The sequence below is a fragment of the Ranitomeya variabilis genome, chromosome 2, assembly GCF_051348905.1.
Source record: "Ranitomeya variabilis isolate aRanVar5 chromosome 2, aRanVar5.hap1, whole genome shotgun sequence".
Taxonomy (NCBI): domain Eukaryota; kingdom Metazoa; phylum Chordata; class Amphibia; order Anura; family Dendrobatidae; genus Ranitomeya; species Ranitomeya variabilis.
In genome coordinates, this window is record NC_135233.1 from 213,945,293 (window position 1) to 213,968,792 (window position 23,500).

General features: G+C 52.0%; 1 protein-coding gene across 10 annotated transcripts in view; it reads right to left on the reverse strand.

Moving 5' to 3' along the window:
* Positions 1-8,276: 8,276 nt before the first annotated feature.
* The window catches only part of GOLGA1 (golgin A1), a 66,718-nt gene continuing 51,494 nt past the window's right edge, over positions 8,277-23,500 (reverse strand). For 8 of the 10 annotated variants that reach the window (XM_077283574.1, XM_077283579.1, XM_077283575.1 and 5 more), the window contains one exon: positions 10,949-14,540. In XM_077283574.1, coding sequence (XP_077139689.1) covers positions 14,460-14,540 — 81 coding nt within the window. In that variant the 3' untranslated portion in view covers positions 10,949-14,459. Of the gene's footprint in view, positions 8,784-10,947; positions 14,541-23,500 lie in introns of those variants that run through there. The other 2 variants (XR_013221131.1, XM_077283580.1) reach the window with 2 other exon arrangements.

Below are 23,500 nucleotides of genomic sequence, written 5' to 3' on the forward strand. Positions count from 1 at the left end.
ATCCACCACTTAGTTGGCAGTCAGTACAGGAGTGTGCTCACATTCACCGATGAGCTGATTGGCTGTCAGTACAGGAGTGTGCTCACATTCACCGCTGAGCTGACTGTCAGTGCAGGGGCTTGCTCACATCCACCGCTAAGCTGGCTGTCACTGCAGGGGCTTGCTCACATCCACTGCTGAGCTGTCAGTACAGGAGTGTGCTCACATCCACCACTGAGCTGGCTGCCAGTCAGTGCAGGGGCGTACTCACATCCACCGCACAGCTGGCTGGATGTCAGTGCAGGGGCGTGCTCACATCCACTGCTGAGCTGACTGTCACTGCAGGGGCGTGCTCACAACCACTGCTGAGCTGACTGTCAGTACAGGAGTGTGCTCACATCCACCACTGAGTTGGCTGCCAGTCAGTGCAGGGGTGTACTCACATCCACCGCACAGCTGGCTGGATGTCAGTGCAGGGCGATGCTCACATCCACCGCTGAGCTGTCAGTGCATTGGCATGCTCACATCCATCGGCGACTGACAGCCAGTAATGCACCGCTGAGCTCTCTGTGAGAGCAGAAGTGTTCACACATCCACCACTGAGATAGCCTTCAGTCAGTGCAGGGGCATGCTCACATCCACTGCTGCGCTGGTTTTCAGTCAGAGCAGGGGCGTGCTCACATCCACCACTGAGCTGGCTTTCATTCAGTGCAGGGGCGTGCTCACATCCACCACTGAGCTGGCTTTCATTCAGTGCAGGGGCGTGCTCAAATCCACCGCTGAGCTAGCTGTCACTGCAAGGGCATGCCGACGTCCACCACTGAGCTGACTGTCAGTCAGTGCAGGGGCATGCTCACATCCTCCACTGAGCTGGCGGCCAGTCAGTGCAGGGGCGTGCTCACATCCACCACTGAGCTGGCTGCCAGTCAGTGCAGGGACATGCTCACATCCACCATTGAGCTGGCTTTCAGCGCAGGGGCATGCTCACATCCACCGCTGAGCTGGCTGCCAATCAGTGCAGGGACATGCTCACATCCACCATTGAGCTGGCTTTCAGTGCAGGGGCATGCTCACATCCACCGCTGAGCTGGCTGCCAGTCAGCACAGGGGCGTGCTCATGTCCACCACTCAGCTGGCTGCCTGTCAGTGCAGGGACATGCTCACATCCACCATTGAGCTGGCTTTCAGCGCAGGGGCATGCTCACTTCCACCGCTGAGCTGGCTGCCAATCAGTGCAGAGGCATGTTCACATCCACCGCTGAGTTGGCTTTCAGTCAGTGCAGGGGCGTGCTCACATCCACCGCTGAGCTGCCTGTCCGTGTAGGGGCGTGCTCACATCTACTGCTGAACTGGCTATCAGTCAGTGCAAGGGCGTGCTCCACCGCTTAGCTGACTGTCCGTGTAAGGGCGTGCTCACATCCACCGCTGAGCTGGCTGTCAGTGCAAGGGTGTGCTCACATCCACCGCTGAGCTGGCTGCCAGTCAGTGCAGGGGCGTGCTAACATAATCCGCTGAGCTGCCTATCAGTGCAGGGCGTACTCGCATCCAACACTGAGCTGGCTGGCTTTCAGTGCAGTGGCATGCTCACATTAAACTGCTGAGCTGGCTGTCTGCAGGAGCGTTCTCACATCCACTGCTGAGCTGTCAGTGCATGGGCATGCTTACATCCACAGGTGACTGACAGCCAGCAATGCACCGCTGAGTTGTCTGTCAGTGCAGGAGTGTTCTCACATCCATCGTTGAGTTGGCTTTCAGTCAGTGCAGGGGCGTGCTCACATCCACCGCTGAACAGGCTATCAGTCAGTGCAGGGGCGTGCTCACATCTACCACTGAGCCGGCTGGCTGTCAGTGCAGTGGCGTGCTCACATTCACAGCTGAGCTAGCTTTCAGTGCAGGGGCGTGCTCACATCACCACTGAGCTGGCTGTTAGTGCAGTGGCATGCTCACATCCACTACTGAGCTGGCTGCCAGTCAGTGCAGGAGGGTGCTCACATCCACAAATGAGTTGGCTGTCAGAACAGGGGTGTGCTCACATCTACTGGCGACTGACACCTGGCAATGCACCGCTGAGCCATCTGGCTCTCAGTGCAGGGGCATGCTCACATCCACCGCTGAGCTGGCTGCCAGTCAGTGCAGGGGTGTGCTAACATCATCCGCTGAGCTGCCTATCAGTGCAGGGGCGTACTCGCATCCAGCACTGAGCTGGCTGGCTTTCAGTGCAGTGGCATGCTCACATTAAACTGCTGAGCTGGCTGTCCGTGTAGGAGCATTCTCACATCCACCGCTGAGCTGGCTGTCCGTGTAGGAGCATTCTCACATCCACCGCTGAGCTGTCAGTGCATGGGCATGCTTACATCCACCAGTGATTGACAGCCAGCAATGCACCGCTGAGTTGTCTGTCAGTGCAGGAGTGTTCTCACATCCAACCGTTGAGTTGGCTTTCAGTCAGTGCAGGGGCGTGCTCACATCCACCGCTGAGCTGGCTTTCAGTCAGTGCAGGGGCGTGCTTACATCCACCTCTGAGCTGGCTAGCTGTCAGTGCAGTGGCATGCTCACATCCACCACTGAGCTGGCTGCGAGTCAGTGCAGGGGCGTGCTCACATCCACCGCTGAGCTGGCTGCCAGTCAGTGCAGGGGTGTGCTAACATCATCCGCTGAGCTGCCTATCAGTGCAGGGGTGTACTCGCATCCAGCACTGAGCTGGCTGGCTTTCAGTGCAGTGGCATGCTCACATTAAACTGCTGAGCTGGCTGTCCGTGTAGGAGCATTCTCACATCCACCGCTGAGCTGGCTGTCCGTGTAGGAGCATTCTCACATCCACCGCTGAGCTGTCAGTGCATGGGCATGCTTACATCCACCAGTGATTGACAGCCAGCAATGCACCGCTGAGTTGTCTGTCAGTGCAGGAGTGTTCTCACATCCAACCGTTGAGTTGGCTTTCAGTCAGTGGAGGGGCGTGCTCACATTCACCGCTGAGCTGGCTTTCAGTCAGTGCAGGGGCGTGCTCACATCCACCGCTGAGCTGGCTTTCAGTCAGTGCAGGGGCGTGCTTACATCCACCTCTGAGCTGGCTAGCTGTCAGTGCAGGGGCGTGCTTACATCCACCTCTGAGCTGGCTGTCCATGCAGGGGCAGGCTCACATTCACCACTGAGCTGGCTGTCCATGCAGGGGCATTCTCACATCCACCGCTGAGCCGGCTGTGCATGCAGGCTCACATTCACCACTGAGCTGGCTGTCCATGCAGGGGCATTCTCACATCCACCGCTGAGCCGGCTGTGCATGCAGGGGCGTGCTCACACTCACCACTGCACTGGCTGTCCGTGTAGGGGCATGCTCACATTCACCACTTAGCTGGCTGCCAGTCAGTGCAGGGGCGTACTCACATCCACCGCACAGCTGGCTGGATGTCAGTGCAGGGGCGTGCTCACATCCACTGCTGAGCTGGCTGTCACTGCAGGGGCGTGCTCACAACCACTGCTGAGCTGACTGTCAGTACAGGAGTGTGCTCACATCCACCACTGAGTTGGCTGCCAGTCAGTGCAGGGGTGTACTCACATCCACCGCACAGCTGGCTGGATGTCAGTGCAGGGCGATGCTCACATCCACCGCTGAGCTGTCAGTGCATTGGCATGCTCACATCCATCGGCGACTGACAGCCAGTAATGCACCGCTGAGCTCTCTGTGAGAGCAGAAGTGTTCACACATCCACCACTGAGATAGCCTTCAGTCAGTGCAGGGGCATGCTCACATCCACTGCTGCGCTGGTTTTCAGTCAGAGCAGGGGCGTGCTCACATCCACCACTGAGCTGGCTTTCATTCAGTGCAGGGGCGTGCTCACATCCACCACTGAGCTGGCTTTCATTCAGTGCAGGGGCGTGCTCAAATCCACCGCTGAGCTAGCTGTCACTGCAAGGGCATGCCGACGTCCACCACTGAGCTGACTGTCAGTCAGTGCAGGGGCATGCTCACATCCTCCACTGAGCTGGCGGCCAGTCAGTGCAGGGGCGTGCTCACATCCACCACTGAGCTGGCTGCCAGTCAGTGCAGGGACATGCTCACATCCACCATTGAGCTGGCTTTCAGCGCAGGGGCATGCTCACATCCACCGCTGAGCTGGCTGCCAATCAGTGCAGGGACATGCTCACATCCACCATTGAGCTGGCTTTCAGTGCAGGGGCATGCTCACATCCACCGCTGAGCTGGCTGCCAGTCAGCACAGGGGCGTGCTCATGTCCACCACTCAGCTGGCTGCCTGTCAGTGCAGGGACATGCTCACATCCACCATTGAGCTGGCTTTCAGCGCAGGGGCATGCTCACATCCACCGCTGAGCTGGCTGCCAATCAGTGCAGAGGCATGTTCACATCCACCGCTGAGTTGGCTTTCAGTCAGTGCAGGGGCGTGCTCACATCCACCGCTGAGCTGCCTGTCCGTGTAGGGGCGTGCTCACATCTACTGCTGAACTGGCTATCAGTCAGTGCAAGGGCGTGCTCCACCGCTTAGCTGACTGTCCGTGTAAGGGCGTGCTCACATCCACCGCTGAGCTGGCTGTCAGTGCAAGGGTGTGCTAACATCCACAGCTGAGCTGGCTGTCAGTGCAAGGGTGTGCTCACATCCACCGCTGAGCTGGCTGCCAGTCAGTGCAGGGGCGTGCTAACATAATCCGCTGAGCTGCCTATCAGTGCAGGGCGTACTCGCATCCAACACTGAGCTGGCTGGCTTTCAGTGCAGTGGCATGCTCACATTAAACTGCTGAGCTGGCTGTCTGCAGGAGCGTTCTCACATCCACTGCTGAGCTGTCAGTGCATGGGCATGCTTACATCCACAGGTGACTGACAGCCAGCAATGCACCGCTGAGTTGTCTGTCAGTGCAGGAGTGTTCTCACATCCATCGTTGAGTTGGCTTTCAGTCAGTGCAGGGGCGTGCTCACATCCACCGCTGAGCTGGCTCTCAGTCAGTGGAGGGGCATGCTCACATCCACAGCTGACCTGGCTGGCTGTTAATGCAGTTGTGTGCTCACATCCACCGCTGAGCTAGTTGTCAGTGCAGGGGCATGCTCACATCCACCACTGAGCTGGCTGCCATTCAATGCAGGGGCATGCTAACATCATTTGCTGAGCTGCCCATCAGTCAGTGCAGGGGCGTGCTTACTTCCACTGCTGAGCTGGCTGTCCGTGTAGGGGCGTCCTAACATCCACTGCTGAACTGGCTATCAGTCAGTGCAGGGTCGTGCTCACATCTGCTGAGCTGGCTGTCCGTGTAGGGTCGTGCTCTTATCCACTGCTGAGCTGGCTATCAGTCAGTGCAGGGTCGTGCTCACATCTACTGCTGAACTGGCTATCAGTCAGTGTAAGGGCATGCTCCACCACTAAGCTGGCTATCAGTCAGTGCAGGGGCATGCTCACATCCACCGGTGAGCTGGCTGTCCGCGCAGGGGTGTGCTCACATCCACTACTGAGCTGGCTGCCAGTCAGTGCAGGGGCATGCTCACATCCACCGGTGAGCTGGCTGTCCGCGCAGGGGTGTGCTCACATCCACTACTGAGCTGGCTGCCAGTCAGTGCAGGGGCGTGCTCACATCCACCGCTGAGCTGGCTATCAGTCAGTGCTGGGGCGTGCTCACATCCACTGCTGAGCTAGCTATCAGTCAGTGCTGGGGCGTGCTCGCATCCACCGCTGAACAGGCTATCAGTCAGTGCAGGGGAGTGCTCACATCTACCACTGAGCCGGCTGGCTGTCAGTGCAGTGGCGTGCTCACATTCACAGCTGAGCTAGCTTTCAGTGCAGGGGCGTGCTCACATCACCACTGAGCTGGCTGTTAGTGCAGTGGCATGCTCACATCCACTACTGAGCTGGCTGCCAGTCAGTGCAGGAGGGTGCTCACATCCACAGATGAGTTGGCTGTCAGAACAGGGGTGTGCTCACATCTACTGGCGACTGACACCTGGCAATGCACCGCTGAGCCATCTGGCTCTCAGTGCAGGGGCATGCTCACATCCACCGCTGAGCTGGCTGCCAGTCAGTGCAGGGGTGTGCTAACATCATCCGCTGAGCTGCCTATCAGTGCAGGGGCGTACTCGCATCCAGCACTGAGCTGGCTGGCTTTCAGTGCAGTGGCATGCTCACATTAAACTGCTGAGCTGGCTGTCCGTGTAGGAGCATTCTCACATCCACCGCTGAGCTGGCTGTCCATGTAGGAGCATTCTCACATCCACCGCTGAGCTGGCTGTCCGTGTAGGAGCATTCTCACATCCACCGCTGAGCTGTCAGTGCATGGGCATGCTTACATCCACCAGTGATTGACAGCCAGCAATGCACCGCTGAGTTGTCTGTCAGTGTAGGAGTGTTCTCACATCCAACCGTTGAGTTGGCTTTCAGTCAGTGGAGGGGCGTGCTCACATCCACCGCTGAGCTGGCTTTCAGTCAGTGCAGGGGCGTGCTCACATCCACCGCTGAGCTGGCTTTCAGTCAGTGCAGGGGCGTGCTCACATCCACCGCTGAGCTGGCTTTCAGTCAGTGCAGGGGCGTGCTTACATCCACCTCTGAGCTGGCTAGCTGTCAGTGCAGTGGCATGCTCACATCCACCACTGAGCTGGCTGCGAGTCAGTGCAGGGGCGTGCTCACATCCACCGCTGAGCTGGCTGCCAGTCAGTGCAGGGGTGTGCTAACATCATCCGCTGAGCTGCCTATCAGTGCAGGGGCGTACTCGCATCCAGCACTGAGCTGGCTGGCTTTCAGTGCAGTGGCATGCTCACATTAAACTGCTGAGCTGGCTGTCCGTGTAGGAGCATTCTCACATCCACCGCTGAGCTGGCTGTCCGTGTAGGAGCATTCTCACATCCACCGCTGAGCTGTCAGTGCATGGGCATGCTTACATCCACCAGTGATTGACAGCCAGCAATGCACCGCTGAGTTGTCTGTCAGTGCAGGAGTGTTCTCACATCCAACCGTTGAGTTGGCTTTCAGTCAGTGGAGGGGCGTGCTCACATCCACCGCTGAGCTGGCTTTCAGTCAGTACAGGGGCGTGCTCACATCCACCGCTGAGCTGGCTTTCAGTCAGTGCAGGGGCGTGCTTACATCCACCTCTGAGCTGGCTAGCTGTGTGCAGGGGCGTGCTTACATCTACCTCTGAGCTGGCTGTCCATGCAGGGGCAGGCTCACATTCACCACTGAGCTGGCTGTCCATGCAGGGGCATTCTCACATCCACCGCTGAGCCGGCTGTGCATGCAGGCTCACATTCACCACTGAGCTGGCTGTCCATGCAGGGGCATTCTCACATCCACCGCTGAGCCGGCTGTGCATGCAGGGGCGTGCTCACACTCACCACTGCACTGGCTGTCCGTGTAGGGGCATGCTCACATTCACCACTTAGCTGGCTGTCAGTCAGTGCAGGAGTGTGCTCACATCCACAGGTGAGTTGGCTGTGAGTGCAGGGGTGTGCTCACATCCACTGGTGACTGACAGCCGGCAGTGCTCCGCTGAGCCTGCTGGCTGTCAGTGCAGGAACGTGTGCACATCCGAAGTTGCACCTGTGACTGAAAGGCAGCGGCTCAAAAGAAAATTAATTTTCTCCCAAGTGCTGCACTTTCAGTATGGCAGTAGGACAGCTTCATAACTATCGTCCTGCAGATTAACCCTCTATTTGCAGGGTAATTGTTTTCGATCTGACAAGTTGTCTTTAAATGCATTTATTAGGTGCTAAAAAATCACTTTTGCAACTGGACTTCATTAAAAAAGTCACTATTTGCTTTCTATTGACACTGTCTATTTACTGGCTGCAAAAGGAGCTAACTGAGATTCTATCAGTGAGCTCGTGTTGTAGCTCCTTTATCTAATTTCTTCTATTCTCAGGTGATAAATGATTGTCAACATAAGCCAAACGGTGCTACATTTTTAATGGAACCCAATTCCAAAAGCTTTTAGCCCAAAAAGTTTTAAAGTGGCCAACCATTTTTAAACCCTTACAGGAGCCGTTCTGAAACAAAGTAGCAACCCAATTGCCTGCAAAGGACAATTCCCCCACATTTGAAGCATGTCTCTTAGTGGTCTACACACATTGGTGATCATCGGCTGATGTAACCACTGAGTGCCCCCCATCTGCTGTACATGCACCAATTCTCACCTTCATGCTATGACTCAGAGCTTCTAGCCGCAGAACCACATACAAGCCTTTGGTTTCTGTTCCCACCCTCGATTACTCCTATCATTTCATGGGCGGAGGTCACAGGAGTTATAAGTCATCTTCACTGCGTACAGAGATGACTCTGGTGTTACAAATGATGACTCGCACACATCTACACTGGCAGTCTTATCATTTAATCAGTATTGCACTGCAAATTAAATAAGCCAACTCTGAGGCTCTGTACATCATCCATGGCCTATATACAGTGTCAGAGAATTTATAGTGCATCATGTCCGCCTCTGGACTGTCTATATACACAGAAATGCAAAAGTTATAGATAAATCTGAGGAAGAAAGGCATTATCTGATTATAGCTATGACTGTTCAACACCACCAGTACAGGGAACCAATGACTGGTACTGGCCCTTTAATATTCAGATGCATGGATCCAAACTTTATAGCCTTGTATATGTGGTCGGCTCACCCTGTGACTCACACCCTGGCACACGGATGTGTGAATGCGGCCTTAGATGCAGGCAGTACTGCAGCATTTTGCTTTTCCCTTTCTAACCAATAGATAACCAATAGATTCTCATAGAAGGCTGCACTTCTAGAAAATAGACTTAGATTTCAGCTTACTTCCCATGAGCGCACTTGTGTTTAGGAAAGATCAGAAGAAATAGCTGTGGGTAAAAAAAAAAAAAAAAGCATTCAGTTGCTAGTGTGTGGAGATCTAAAGGCTAAATATTTTCATAGACCGTTATGCATCTTTCTGTGGCTCAAACAAGCATTGTTGCTAGTGTATGGAGACCTAAAGGTACCTTCACACGAAGCGACGCTGCAGCGATAGCGACAACAATGCCGATCGCTGCAGCGTCGCTGTTTGATCGCTGGAGAGCTGTCACACAGACCGCTCTCCAGCGACCAACGATGCCGAGGTCCCCGGGTAACCAGGGTAAACATCGGGTTGTTAAGCGCAGGGCCGCGCTTAGTAACCCGATGTTTACCCTGGTTACCAGCGTAAAAGTAAAAAAACAAACATCACATACTTACATGCGTCCCCCAGCGTCTGCTTCCTGACACTGACTGAGCTCCGGCCCTAACAGCACAGCGGTGACGTCACCGCTGTGCTTTCACTTTCACTTTAGGGACCTGCGCTCAGTGTCAGGAAGCAGACGCTGGGGGACGCATGTAAGTATGTGCTGTTTGTTTTTTTTACTTTTACGCTGGTAACCAGGGTAAACATCGGGTTACTAAGCGCGGCCCTGCGCTTGGTAACCCGATGTTTACCCTGGTTACCAGTGTAAAACATCGCTGGTATCGTTGCTTTTGCTTTCAAACACAACGATACACAGCGATCGGATGACCAAATAAAGTTCTGGACTTTATTCAGCGACCAGCGACATCACAGCAGGATCCTGATCGCTGCTGCGTGTCAAACGAAACGATATCGCTAGCCAGGACGCTGCAACGTCACGGATCGCTAGCGATGTCGTTTCGTGTGAAGGTACCTTAAGGGCTAAATGTTTTCATACACTTTTATGCATTTATCTGTGGGGAAAAAAAGCATTGTTGTTAGCGTATGGAGACCTAAAGGCTAAACATTTTTATAGACCTTTATGCATCTATCTGTGGCTCAAAAAAAGCATTGTTGCTAGCGTATGGAGACCTAAAGGCTAAATGTTTTCATAGTCCTTTATGTATCTTTCTGTGGCTCAAAAAAGCATTGTTGCTAGCGTATGGAGACCTAAAGGCTAAATGTTTTCATACACCTTTATGCATTTATCTGTGGGGAAAAAAATCATTGCTGCTAGCGCATGGAGACCTAAAGGCTAAATGTTTTCATATAGACCTTTACGCATCTCTCTGTGGGGCAAAAACATTGTTGCTAGTGTATAGAGACCTAAAGGTTCATTTTTTTTATAGACCTTTATCCATCTATGCTATGTGTGACTCTGCATACAGAATATGCACTAACAAAATAGTGACCCATATCAGCGTACCTTATCCCCCATCGTGGCCTATACAGTGGAGTATTTCAAACATATAAATGGTGCAAAACAAGCCTGGCGTATACCGCTGGAGTGTGATGATCATAACCCAAATGTAACAAGGAGTATAGTATATGGGGATTCGAGGGTCCGACTTGAGTCATGGTGTCCCGGTGACCATTCCCTTTAAGGGTCTATTTTGTTGACTATAGGAGAGTCTTTGTTCCCAGGACCATTATTGATTTTCTAGACTTAAAAACCAACTTTTTAATACGATCAACTAAACAAATAAAACACACATTAACTATTGGAGGTAAAAAAGAATGTAAACCTTCCTGTCTGGTGATTTGATCAAAAACTTTATCTAACTGTGGACTAAGGGTACCGTCTCACATAACGATTTACCAACGATCACGACCAGCGATACGACCTGGCCGTGATCGTTGGTAAGTGGCTGTGTGGTCGCTGGGGAGCTGTCACACACACCGCTCTCCAGCGACCAACGATGCCGAGGTTCGCTGGTAACCAGGGTAAACATCGGGTTACTAAGCGCAGGGCCGCGCTTAGTAACCCGATGTTTACCGTGGTTACCAGCGTAAAAGTAAAAAAAAACAAACCGTACATACTCACCATCTGATGTCCGTCAGGTCCCTTGCCGTCCGCTTCCTGCTCTGACTGTCTGCCGGCCGGAAAGTAAGAGCAGAGCACAGCGGTGACGTCACCGCTGTGATCTGCTCTCACTGTACGGCCGGATCTCAGTCAGAGCAGGAAGCGGACGGCAAGGGACCTGACGGACATCAGATGGTGAGTATGTACGGTTTGTTTTTTTTTACTTTTACGCTGGTAACCACGGTAAACATCGGGTTACTAAGTGCGGCCCTGCGCTTAGTAACCCGATGTTTACCCTGGTTACAAGCGAACGCATCGCTGGATCGCTGTCACACACAACGATCCAGCGATGACAGCGGGAGATCCAGCGACGAAAGAAAGTTTCAAACTATCTGCTACGACGTACAATTCTCAGCAGGGTCCCTGATCGCTGCTGCGTGTCAGACACTGCGAGATCGTAACTATATCGCTAGAACGTCACGAATTGTGCCGTCGTAGCGATAAAAATGCCACTGTGTGACGGTACCCTAAAGTTAAGTTTCCATCCCTTATTGGATCTGTCAGATATCGGAGGTCAGCACAGAATTGGGGAAGAGGACCAAATATTTATAAATTATGGGTCAATGTTTATATGGGGAAAATACGGCCAGGACTCCTAAAGAAAACCCAAGAGTCCTGTGTTCTCTGCCCACGGAAAGTGACTGATAGCGCTCCCTCCGCACAAACTACTACAAAAAAGAGCAATAATGGTGGAAGTAATGCCGAGCCAAATCATAGAGGGAACCCCTGTATTCACAATCTCCCTGTATCTTAAGTTGCCATTAATTGAGGGAGAGCTGAAGACCTGATTAGTAGTAACTAGTGATGAGCTGGAATAAGGTGTTATCTGAGCATGCTCGGGGACTGAGTGTCTTCGGTGTGCTCAAATATGTTCCAGTCCCTGCGGCTGCATGTCTCACGGCTGTTTGACAGTCACAACACATGCAGGGATTGCCTAACAGCATGCAAAACATCTAACATATTATTCAAGCGCGCCAAAGTCACTCGGTTAGCACCCGAGCATGCTCAGATAACACCTTATCCCAGCAGGGTCGGTCATCACTAGTAATGCCTAGATATCGGCATGCACATGGGAGACATATGCCCGGGCTTTGCTCTTGCAGCCCACTTATTACCATTATCATTGGGCCATGTGTCCTGTTTTTTATACTGCCGGTGTCTGCACTAATTAATGTATGTTTTATTTTTAAAAAATGTGGTATTTTTGGGGGGATTCTGCACTTGAAATGGCCATATTACAGGCTCTCCATGGAAGCAGTTTTCATAAAAACAGCCACTTTTTTTTTTTCATGCGCAAAAAGCAAAGCGCATCATTTCCACGTGGCCGTATAGTTTATGTTTCCATTGCATTATTCTAAAGTGATCATTTTAATTCTTGCAGTTAAATGTAATGTGTGTCACGCTCACGCTTGGCTCTCACATTATGGTACACGCAGTCCCCAAAGCGCCAGCATTTAATTCAGAAATAGGTCACGGTGCTGTTGGCCTATTTTACACAAGATGGAGTCAGACACCTGCTCTGTCTCTGCGCCTAATCTGGTCACAAGTCGAGGTGGCAAAAAACGGGCAAACCCCAATCAGAGGGACAGGACGTAACAAAATGAGCGCCTGACCACTGGCTCCTACCGGAGCTCGAGCACCGAGCAGTGTAAGATCAGGCTTAGGATGCTGTCGCCGGACAGAGAGGGTAGAGATGAGCGGATCCGGTCAGTGGTACCTGGCTGCAGGACAGGAGGTGCCCAAATCGTTTACCTTCTGGCGCAGCTTTTGATTCGACAGGGCCGATCACACAGATGTCGTTGCACCAGCCCTGACCCATGCCACAGCTGGGACGCCAGCCTCCTGTCCAGCCGCCAGGTACGACTGACCCTCAAATTGATCCACGCATCAATATATTGGCTACTACCCATCATTAAAAAAAAAAAAAATACTCTTTAATGGTGAGAAGGGAGTGAACCGCTGCCACACATCATAGTTTGGCAGAATTTAGCCTCTGTGCCGCCATCTTAAAGGATCTCCTAGTTAATGGCGGTGAAAGGGCAGCCTGATCAAGTTGTTACATCCCATCATTGGCTACGTTGGTCACCATTACCTCCATATTTAGTGATAAATTACCCTATAAATCTGGTCTCAGCCTGGAAATCCCCAGGGAAGCAGTAAAGAAAGCGGATAACACTGAAGCGCAGCCGTATGCCCGCCGTGGACCTGTAAAGTGCACTGTGATGGATTAGAGCAACAAATTCATTAATACTTTGGAATGTCTACTGCATACAATAATTTACTATTGAGTAGTCTCTTCTGTCTCCCCCCTGATGTACAGGTTGTGCATACATGTATGCGGAGTGGTCTTCATTTTACAGTTTTCCATCTTTCACGGCTTGGCAGATTTATCATTTCTTGAGAAGAGGATTTTTACAAAATTGTGATTACAACCTGCAGCTGCATCTCCCCCTCCTCCCCTACTGTATAACTGACCACTTCTCCACTGAACATTTGCTGTGATTTTTCAGTGGACAAAAAGGGAAAACTTTTCACAATGTCGTTCCCTTCCCTGCTGGAATAATGGAGCATCTTTCTGATCTAGCACCGCCCAAAAAAAATTCACAGACAGATCAGGTGAGAAATCCGTTTTGATCTGCTAACTAAGTCCTCCAGGATCGGAAGCAGGGATGATCCACACTACATGACCGAGCCTGCAGAGCGGTGCTGCCGCAGCGAGAATCTCGGACAACTAACTCTAAAAAGCAGTTTGAAGGATTGTGCCATATTGCAGGGAATTAAAAACATTTTTTGTAAGTCAGTTTCCATCAAAACTTTGCACCATTTCCCTTCTACAGCCTCTGTGTTGCACTGTTTAGTACAGGCTGCAGAATGAGTTAACTGAGAATCAGAAAATCTGTTCCAAGAGGAGCGTTTGTAACTTTTATCTTCCTTCTTCTGAGCTTCTCGCAGCTGCTTTACTGCCACAAAGTTCATAACTCTGCTAAGAACGGCTCAGAAGAAGAAAGATAAGAGTTCCAAACTTTCCTTTTGGAACAAGCTCACTAACAGATTCTCAGTTAACTCATTTTACAGTAAGCTATAGTGTGCAATGCTCTTGTAGCTTTTGCAACCAACCAGGGAATAAACCTGAGGATGTTTGCGTGTTTCCTGTTCGATGATTTTACATTAATGGTCCCCCCGACTGTGGCTTGGTAAAGATGCTGCCGTCACCATACAGAGTGCAGACGTGTTTCCTCTTTTATAAAAGAAAGTATAATTTGCCCATGGTGGCATCACCCTATAAAATGTCATAAATTACCCCTGTGCCACGAACTGCTCCTAACTTCTGTCAAAAGCCCTTTGAAAGAGACGGGAGAAAGGAGGCAAGATGCAGAAATGAAATCCTTCCAAAGTCAGTGTAGCCGGACAGAAATCCCAAGAGAATTGGGGCCAGAAATGGCGTAAAATCCTCGGCTGCCGTGAGAACAGTCCGGGAGTCTTCCGTTGCATAGGATCGGATGTACAGTGGTTGGAGGGTAAGTGAACATTAAATCATCCACCCAAACCAGAAGAAGTCACCGCCGAGATACCCGGATTGTAGACTAGTCAGGAGAAGCTTACAGTAGTGAGGAGAGTGGTCAGAACGCCCCAAAAACCTTCGTCATTTCATAGAAAGTGCAATCGAAAAGAAGTTCATTGCCCAAGAGTTCTGTCCAATTAAGACCAGGGTGTCCTTGGCTTGGAAATCGATGGGCGGACTGTACCCTTAGGAGCCGGCTTAGAGCCAAACCAAGACATCTAAATTAAAAAAATAAATAAAATTGTTAGGAAGTTATAAGTGTTAAAAATTGATCAGCAATTTTCCATTTTTCCAACAAAATTTACAAAACCATATTTATTTTTTTTAAGGGACCACATCAAATTTTAAGAAACTTTAGGGTATTTTCTGTCATTTATGCCCTCAAAGTGACACCATTCTAAAAACTGCACCCCCCAAAACCACATTTAAGAAATGTATTAACCGTTTAGGTGCATCAGAGGAATTAAAACAATATGGAAGGAAAAAAATTTAAATTTTACTTTTTCCCCACCAAAATGTTGCTTTAGCACCAAATGTTTCATTTTCATAAGGGTAACAGAAGAAAATGGAATGGACAGTACAATTTCTTCTGAGTATAACGATACCCCACATGTGGGGGAAAACTACTGTTTGGGCGCACGGCAGGGATCATAGTGAAAGAGCACCATTTGACTTTTGGAGCGCAAAATTGTCTGAAATACATAGTGGACACCATGTCATGTTTGGAGAGCCCCTGATGTGCCTAAACAGTGGAATCTCCCCCACAAACGACACCATTTTGGAAACTACACCCCTCAAGGAATTTATAAGTGTGGTGAGCACCTTGAACCTACAGGTGCGTCACAGAATTTTAAAACATTGGACCGTAAAAATTAAAAATGTTTTTTTTCTTTAAAAATTTTCTTCTAGATCCAAATTTTTAATTTTCACAAAAGTTAACAGGATTTTTGTTTGTTTACCATAAAATCTGTTTCTCTGAGCCTTCATTGGGGGACACAGGAACCAGGGGGTGTATGCTGCTGCCACTAGGAGGCTGACACTATGCACAAAAAAAGTTAGCTCCTCCTCTGCCGTGTACACCCCACCGACTGGCATTATGCACTTCAGTTTGTGAGAAAGCAGGAGACAAAACAATAAGGTTGAAACAATAACCACAAACATGAGAACTGTAAACATGAGAACAGTCATAGAAAACAGAACAACAGAAACCGAATAATATGGGAGGGTGCTGTGTCCCCCAATGAAGGCTCCGAGAAACAGATTTTACTGTAAGCAACCAAAAATCCTGTTTTCTCTATCGCCTCTCATTGGGGGACACAGGAACCATGGGACGTCCCAAAGCAGTCCCTGGGGTGGGAAAAACAGACTTCCATCAGGTCAGAGGACTCACCACTGCCGCCTGCAAGATCCTTCTTCCTAGGCTGGCGTCTGCCGAAGCGTAGGTATGGACCTTGTAAAATTTGGCAAACGTGTGGATGGAAAACCAGGTTGCCGCTTTGCAAAGCTGTAGGGCGGACCGCCCAGGAAGCACCGACTGCCCGGGTAGAGTGAGCCTTTATCCCAGGAGGGGGCCCTCTGCTCTTGACCCGGTAAGCCTCCAAAATTGCCGATCTGATCCAGCGAGCAATAGTCGCTTTGGAAGCCGGCAGGCCTCTATGCGTGCCATCAGGAATGATGAAAAGAGAATCCGTCTTCCGGAAAGCGGTCGTTCTAGCCAGGTAGATCGTCACTGCCCTGACGAGGTCCAGCTTGTTCAACGATCGCTCCAGAGGATGAATCGGAGCAGGACAAAAGGAAGGTAAAACAATGTCCTCGTTGAGGTGGAAGGTGGAAACCACCTTAGGAAGAAAGGAAGGTGGAGGCCTGAGGACCACCCTGTCCTGGTGGATAACCAAGAACGGAGGTCGGCAAGAAAGGGCCGCCAACTCGGAAACGCGGCGGATCGAAATGATGGCCACAAGAAAGGCCACCTTCCAAGATAGAATCGACAGGGAAACCTCCCTGAGAGGTTCAAAGGGGGAAACCCTCAGAACGTCCAGCACAAGATTTAAATCCCATGAATCCACAGGGGCCCTTGTACGGGGGGACAGCGTGGGCTACTCCTTGAAGAAAGGTCTTAACCTGTGGCCGAGAAGATAACGTCTTCTGAAAAAGGATAGAGAGCGCAGAAACCTGGCCCTTTAGGGAACTAAGAGCAAGGCCCGAATCCAGCCCTGCCTGAAGGAAGGCCAAAATGGAAGGCAGGGAAAAGGACATAGGTGAAACGCGGTTGGACTCCAGGTACGATAGTAGATCCTGGAAGACGAAGGCTTCCTAGCATGGATCATAGTGTGAATCACCCAAACCGAAAGGCCGGACGCTCTTAGAACTGCGGTCTCAACAGCCACGCCGTTAAACTGAGCAACCGAGAATTCGGGTGGCAGATCGGACCCTGAGACAGTAGATTGGGTCTGTCTGGAAGGCGCCAGGGGGCGTCCGCGAGAAGATTGACGATCTCTGCAAACCAAGATCTCCTGGGCCAATCCGGGGCGATCAGAATGACCGGCACCTCTTCCGTCTTGATCTTTTTCAACAGCTTGGGAAGCAAGGGAAGGGGTGGGAACAGATAGGGGAGCACGAACTGCGACCAAGGAATGGCCAGAGCGTCGACGCCCACTGCGAGAGGGTCGCGAGACCTGGAGACGAACCGAGGAACCTTCCTGTTCATTCGGGATGCCGTGAGATCCACGTCCGGAGTCCCCAATTGAAGACAAATCTGATGGAAGACCTCCTGATGCAAGGACCATTCCCCTTCCGCAAGACCCTCGCGGCTGAGACAGTCGGCGGCCCAATTGTCCACGCCGGGGATATGCACTGCGGATATCACCAGAACTGTTGCCTCTGCCCAGAGGAGGATCTTGGATACCTCAGCCAAGGTGCTCCGAGTCCCCCCCTGATGGTTGACATATGCCACTGCCGTGGCATTGTCCGTCTGGATTCGGATAGGTAGACCCCTGAGAATCCTTTCCCAGTGACGAAAGGAGAGAAAGATGGCGCGAATCTCGAGGACGTTGATCAGCAGAGAAGACTCCTGCGCTGACCAACGACTCTGAAGAGTCAGGTGACGAAACACCGCACCCCAGCCGAGAGGGCTGGCGTCCGTCGTCATCACCTGCCAGTGAACTGGAAGGAAGGACCTGCCCTGGGAGATGAGAGGTGACGTCAGCCACCAGTTGAGTGACCGTCTGAGTCGGATCGGACGATCCAGGGAGAAAACAGACCTGTCCCACTGTGACACAGGGTGGCCTGCTGAAGAGGTCATGAGTGAAATTGGGCGAAGGGAATTGCTTCCAATGTTGCTACCATCCTCCCCAGAACCTTCATGGCCGATCGGAAGGGGGGAAACCGAGGACCCTGGAGCAAGCGTACGTCCCGACGAAGGATGGATCTCTTGTCTTCGGGAAGGAAGACTTTGGTCTGATGAGTGTCGAAGAGCATGCCCAGAAAGACGAGCCGCTGGGAAGGAACAAGACGGAATTTCTTCCTGTTGACAAGCCACCCGAAACGGGCTAGAGTGTCGAGGACGATGGACAGGCTCTTGTGAGCCTGAGAAAAAGACAGAGCCTTGATGAGGATGTCGTCGAGGTACAGAAAAAGTACCAGTCCCCTGACCCTCAAGATGGCTATCAGCGCCGCCATGATCTTCGTGAAAACCCTGGGAGCGGTTGCGAGACCGAACGGCAGGGCGACGAACTGAAAATGGTCCTGGAGCACCGCAAAGCCCCGGAATCGGTAATGTCCCGGGAATATTGGGACGTGGAGGTAGGCGTCCTGAATATCTATGGAACACAGAAATTCCTGGGCCTCCATGGAAGCAATTACTGAACAAAGGGATTCCATCCTGAAGTGTCTCAGACGAACTCTCTTGTTCAGCAATTTGAGATCCAGAATGGGACGAACCTCGACGTCTTTTTTCGGTACCACAAAAAGATTTGAATATAACCCTGTGAACCGTTCTTTTTCTGGAACGGGAACGATTACCCCGGATTCGAGGAGGGAAGCGATGGCTGCAAAGAAACCCGCGGGGTCTCTTGGAGGGCGGGACTCGAAGAAACGATCCCGGGGCCATGAAATTAACTCTTTTGTATCCTGAGGATACCACTTCCCTGACCCATGCGTCCGCCACTGAGGTGATCCAGACGTCCCTGAAGAAGAGGAGACGGCCGCCCAGCTTGGGAGGTGCGCTGGGGTCTTGCCGAGAGTCATGCCGAGGTGGATCTTCCAGTCCTAGACCAGGAAGATCTACCTTGGGAGTAGCGGGGACGCCAGGCAGGAGTGGTACTAAAGGATACCGCCTTCTTCTCTTGATGTGTCTGAGGCCTCTGCTGCTGCTGGGAAAAGAAGTTAGACGCCGCAAAGCGACGAAAGGGCCGGAATTGCCGCCTAGGAGGAGGCCGTCGAGGCTTGGACTGGGGAAGAAGGGAGCTTGTGCCCCCGGTAGCGTCCTTAATAATTTAGTCCAGCTTGGAACCGAAGAGACGAGATCCCTGAAAAAGCAGACTGGTAAGGGACTTCTTTGATGACAAATCCGCCTGCCAGGCCTTGAGCCAGACAGTACGATGGATGGCAACAACATTACTAGACGCCTGAGCGGCACAAGACGCGGCCTCCAGGGAAGTAGAGACCAAGTATTCCCCAGCGTGAGAAATCTGGGTGGCAAGTTCCGCCAGCTGTTCTGGTGGAGCTCCGGCCAGAATGCCCCGACGGAGTTGTTTGGCCCATTCGGATATAGACTTCGAAACCTAGGTGGAAGCAAAAAACGGGCATGGGGCAGAAGCAGCTGCTTCGAAGGCCGACTTCGCAATGGACTCTATGATTCTATCGTTGGAATCGTTCGGAGGCGCTCCGCCCGACAGTGGGAGGACTGTGTTGGTGGAAAGTCTAGAAACTGGCGGATCCACAGAGGGAGAAGTCCAGTTGGCGATGAGATCCGGGGAAAAAAGATATAAGACGCCAAGGCGCTTTCTTCTTTGAAAACGTCTGGTCGGATTCTCCCTTTCTCTGGTCAGAAGCGGTTCGAACTCAGGATGAGGAGCGAAAACCTTGGAAGGTGTTTTAGACCGTCTAAACGAAACCGCCTGGTCTGCGGGTTACGTAGAGGAATCTTTGATGCCACAGGTCTGATTGATTGCTCCAATGAGACTCTGAACCATATCCCTCATGCTAGCGATTTGGTTCGAATCCAGCTCCAAATTATCCTCTGAAGGCGCATCAGAGAAAGCTTCGCCTGACTCAGGTGAGGAGGATCGGGGAGAAGCCGATCGCAGAGAAGGACCGTGCGGCGAGATGGAACGGGAAGAGGACTCAGACTAGCGTTCCAGTCTGGATCTTTTGCGGCCTATAATGGGAGGCTCGGATGGAGGTTCCTGCGACCCGCTGGCTACTGCCGGAGTCTGCAGGGGCAACCTATCAAGCACGGACACAAGGGTCTGGGACACCCGTGTTAGATTCGCTACCGATTGTGACAGAGAGGAAGCCCAACCTGGGGTGGAGGCCTCACTCTCAAGCGGAGCAGCAGGAGGATCCTGGGCGGTGGGCATAATGGGGTTGCTGCAGGTCTGACAGAGGGGAGAGGACTGACCTGAGGGAAGCCTGCAGTTACAAGACGAACACACAAAGTGTCTGACTAAGGCAGAGGAAGTAGAGGAAGAAGTAGGAGGACGAGAGCGACCTTCCTTAGAATTAGACATGGTGAACGAACCCCTGAGTAATGCCAGAAGGTTTGGGGACAGGAGGGCAGAGGAGAGTGTCAGTCTGCAGTGCAGAGCTAGGACCGGTCTGAGCATGCTTGTGTGCTAGGTACTTGGTCCTGCTGTGGGATCAATGAGGATATGGGGTGGCAGTACACGCCGTACTCATAGTCCGTATTGTGGGATTACAGGTGTGACTGTTCACCCTGAATCCCTTACGGAAAAACCTGAAAGAAAACGACGCACATTGAGGTAGATAAGGGTCTAATGAAAGACCCGTGTCCACCTCCTACTGACAGTAAGCTAAACTGGAGTGCATAATGCCAGTCGGTGGGGTGTACACTGCAGAGGAGGAGCTAACTTTTTGTTACACCCCATGGTTCCTGTGTCCCCCAATGAAAGGCAATAGAGAAAAATGAACCACATAATTTGTTGTGCAATTTCTCCTGAGTACAACAATATCCCATATGTGCTAAGAAACTCTAGTTTGGGCAAATGTCAGCGCTTGGAAGGAGCGCAAAAGAGGGATTTTTGGTACTTACCGTAAAATCTCTTTCTTGGAGCCTTCATTGGGGGACACAGGACAACCATGGGGTGTATGCTGCTGCTGCTAGGAGGCTGACACTATGCAAAAAAAAGAAAAGGCGTAGCTCCTCCCTCTCAGTATACACCCACCGACAGGCACCAAGTACCTCAGTTAGTGCAAAAAGCAGTAGGAGAAGCGACAGAACTCATAATAGTAAAAGTACCAACTAAACTAGGGCCTCCAGGCCCCAAACACGGTACCAGAGCAAACAAGTAGGGAGGGTGCTGAATGAAGGCTCCAAGAATGAGATTTTACGGTAAGTACCAAAAATCCCTCTTTCCTTATCGCTTCATTGGGGGACACAGGACAACCATGGGACGTCCAAAAGCAGTCCCAGAAAAGGGTGGGTAGAAAGGAAATGAGAAAAGGTCTCAGGTCGGCCGGTGTGCGACCGCCACCCGCAGTACCTTCCTACCAAGACCTGCATCGGACGAGGCTTGTGTATGAACCCAATAGAACCTCGTAAACGTGTGCAAAGACGACCAGGTTGCGGCCTTGCAAACTTGCAAGGCGGAAGCCTGGTGGCGAACAGCCCAAGAAGCTCCGACAGCTCTGGTGGAGTGAGCTCGCACCCCCGAAGGAGGACGTGCCTCATGAAGACGGTACGATTCTGAAATTGCCGAGCGAATCCAGCGGGAGATAGTGGATTTAGACGCTTGAAGGCCCTTCCGACGACCCTCGGAAACAACAAAGAGAGAATCGGATTGACGGAAGGGAGCGGTTCTAGAAAGATAGACAAGAATGGCCCTGACCACGTCAAGCTTGTGAAGGGACTTCTCCAAAGGATGAGCCGGAGAAGGGCAAAATGATGGAAGGACTATGTCCTCGATGTGGAAAGCCGAGACCACCTTGGGAAGGAATTCGGGAACCGGTCTAAGAACGACCTTATCCTGATGAAGAATCAGGAAGGGGGAACGGCATGACAGGGCTGCCAACTCAGAGACCTCCATCCTGAAGTGGCGAGGTCGGACGTGGCCGTTCAGAAGCTTCAAATCCAGGATAGGGTGGAGAGACCCGTCCTTCTTTGGGACTACAAAAAGGTTCAAGCAGAACCTGGAAAAACGTTCGTCGGAAGGAACGGGAACTACAACTCCGGCGGCAACCAGAGACGCCACGGCTTGGAGCAAACCGGGTAAATGGGACGGTTGTTTTGGGGGACGAGAGAGAAAGAAGCGATTTTCCGGGAGGGTAGAAAATTCGATCTTGTACCCGGAGGTAATCTCTCTGACCCAGGCGTCGCTGATCACTGACAGCCAGGTGTCTTTAAAGAGAAGAAGCCTGCCTCCCACTCTGGGAAGACTCCCAGGTGGGGGCGACCCGTCACTTAGAACAGTATCTGTTGGAACGAGGTCCGGACTGCCTGGGGGGTGGAGCCCTTGACCTCCACATGGGAGCTGGCTTGTAAGAGGGTTTTCTGCGTTCGCCCGTGGTAGCGGGGCGCTCTTGTTGCGATGAGGAATCTGAGGCTGCAAGCGGCCGAAAGGGACGAAATGTCCGAGGACCCTTTGAGTTAAAGAAGCGTTTTGGCTTGGACTGGGGGAGAGAGGTACTCTTGTCACCAGTCGCGTCAGATATAATTTGATCCAGACGAGCACCAAAAAGCCTGGAACCTTGAAATGCTAAGTTGGTGAGAGACTTTTTGGAGGTAGCATCTGCATTCCATGCTTTCAGCCAAAGAATGCGGCGAATAGCGACAATGTTGCTGCTTGCCCTGGCCGAACAGGCTGCTGCATCTAGGGAGGCAGTGAGAAGGTATTTTCCTGCGTGGTTAATCTGGTCTGAGAGGTCAGCCAGCTCGGTAGGGGAGGCCGAAGCCAAAATGCCCCGGCGGAGAATCTTGGCCCAGGCAGAGATGGCTTTAGCCACCCAGATGGAAGCGAAGGTGGGACAGAGGGAAGCACCCGCTGCCTCGAAAGCTGACTTGGCCAATGCCTCAATCTGTCTGTCCGATGCGTCCTTAAGCGATGCGCCATCCGGTAAGGAGAGAACCATCTTGGAAGAAAGATGGGAGATCGGCGGATCGACCTTGGGAGACTCAGCCCACTTAGAAAGAAGGTCGGCGCTAAAGGGATAGAGCACGTCCAGATGTTTTCTACCCGAAAAACGCTTTTCAGGATGTTCCCAGTGTTTAGACAGGTAGACTCAAACTCATCATGGGTAGGAAAGGAGCGAGAGGGACGCTTCACCCACTTAAAAGAGACAGAGGAATCCTGGGGAGAAGCCTCGTCTTGTTTTAGTTTGAGGGTTTGCGAGGTAGCCGAAATAAGACAATCTACGACAGCCTGCATGCTAGAAGTCTGGTCTGAATCAGAGTCAGAACCGGACTGGGAATCCAAATCAGACCCAATGTCCTCCTCCGAAGAGGGGAATTGGGAGGAGGAGAGCAGTTTGAGCGCTGCAGAGGGACCCGGAGAACTAGACGAAGAGCCAGAAAGAGTCCTCTTTCTAGAGCGGCTGGCTGATTTGTCTCCCTGAGGTTCAGGGTCAGGTGCGACCGACTCGCCATGAGGGACTGTCGGACCAATGGTGGCTGTAGGTAGCTGTGGAAGACGTTCAAGCGCCTGGACCAGGGACTGAGACACCTTAGTCAAATCAGAGACCGACTGCGAGATAGCAACGGCCCACTCAGGGGGAGGGGGAGCGCCCCCATCCCGAGAGTCAATAGCTTCCTGCGGGGTAGACATGGCAGGAGGACTGCAGGACTGGCAGAGAGGCGACGATTGGCCTACTGACCACTTTATCTTACAACGAGCACAGGAAGGGAGGCTCCAGAGGAGTTAGTCTTTTTTGTAGTATAGCGCTGCAGTATCTCCTTATGTCTAAGGGGCCTACAGTGGTATGGATCATACCGAGGGAGGGGCCA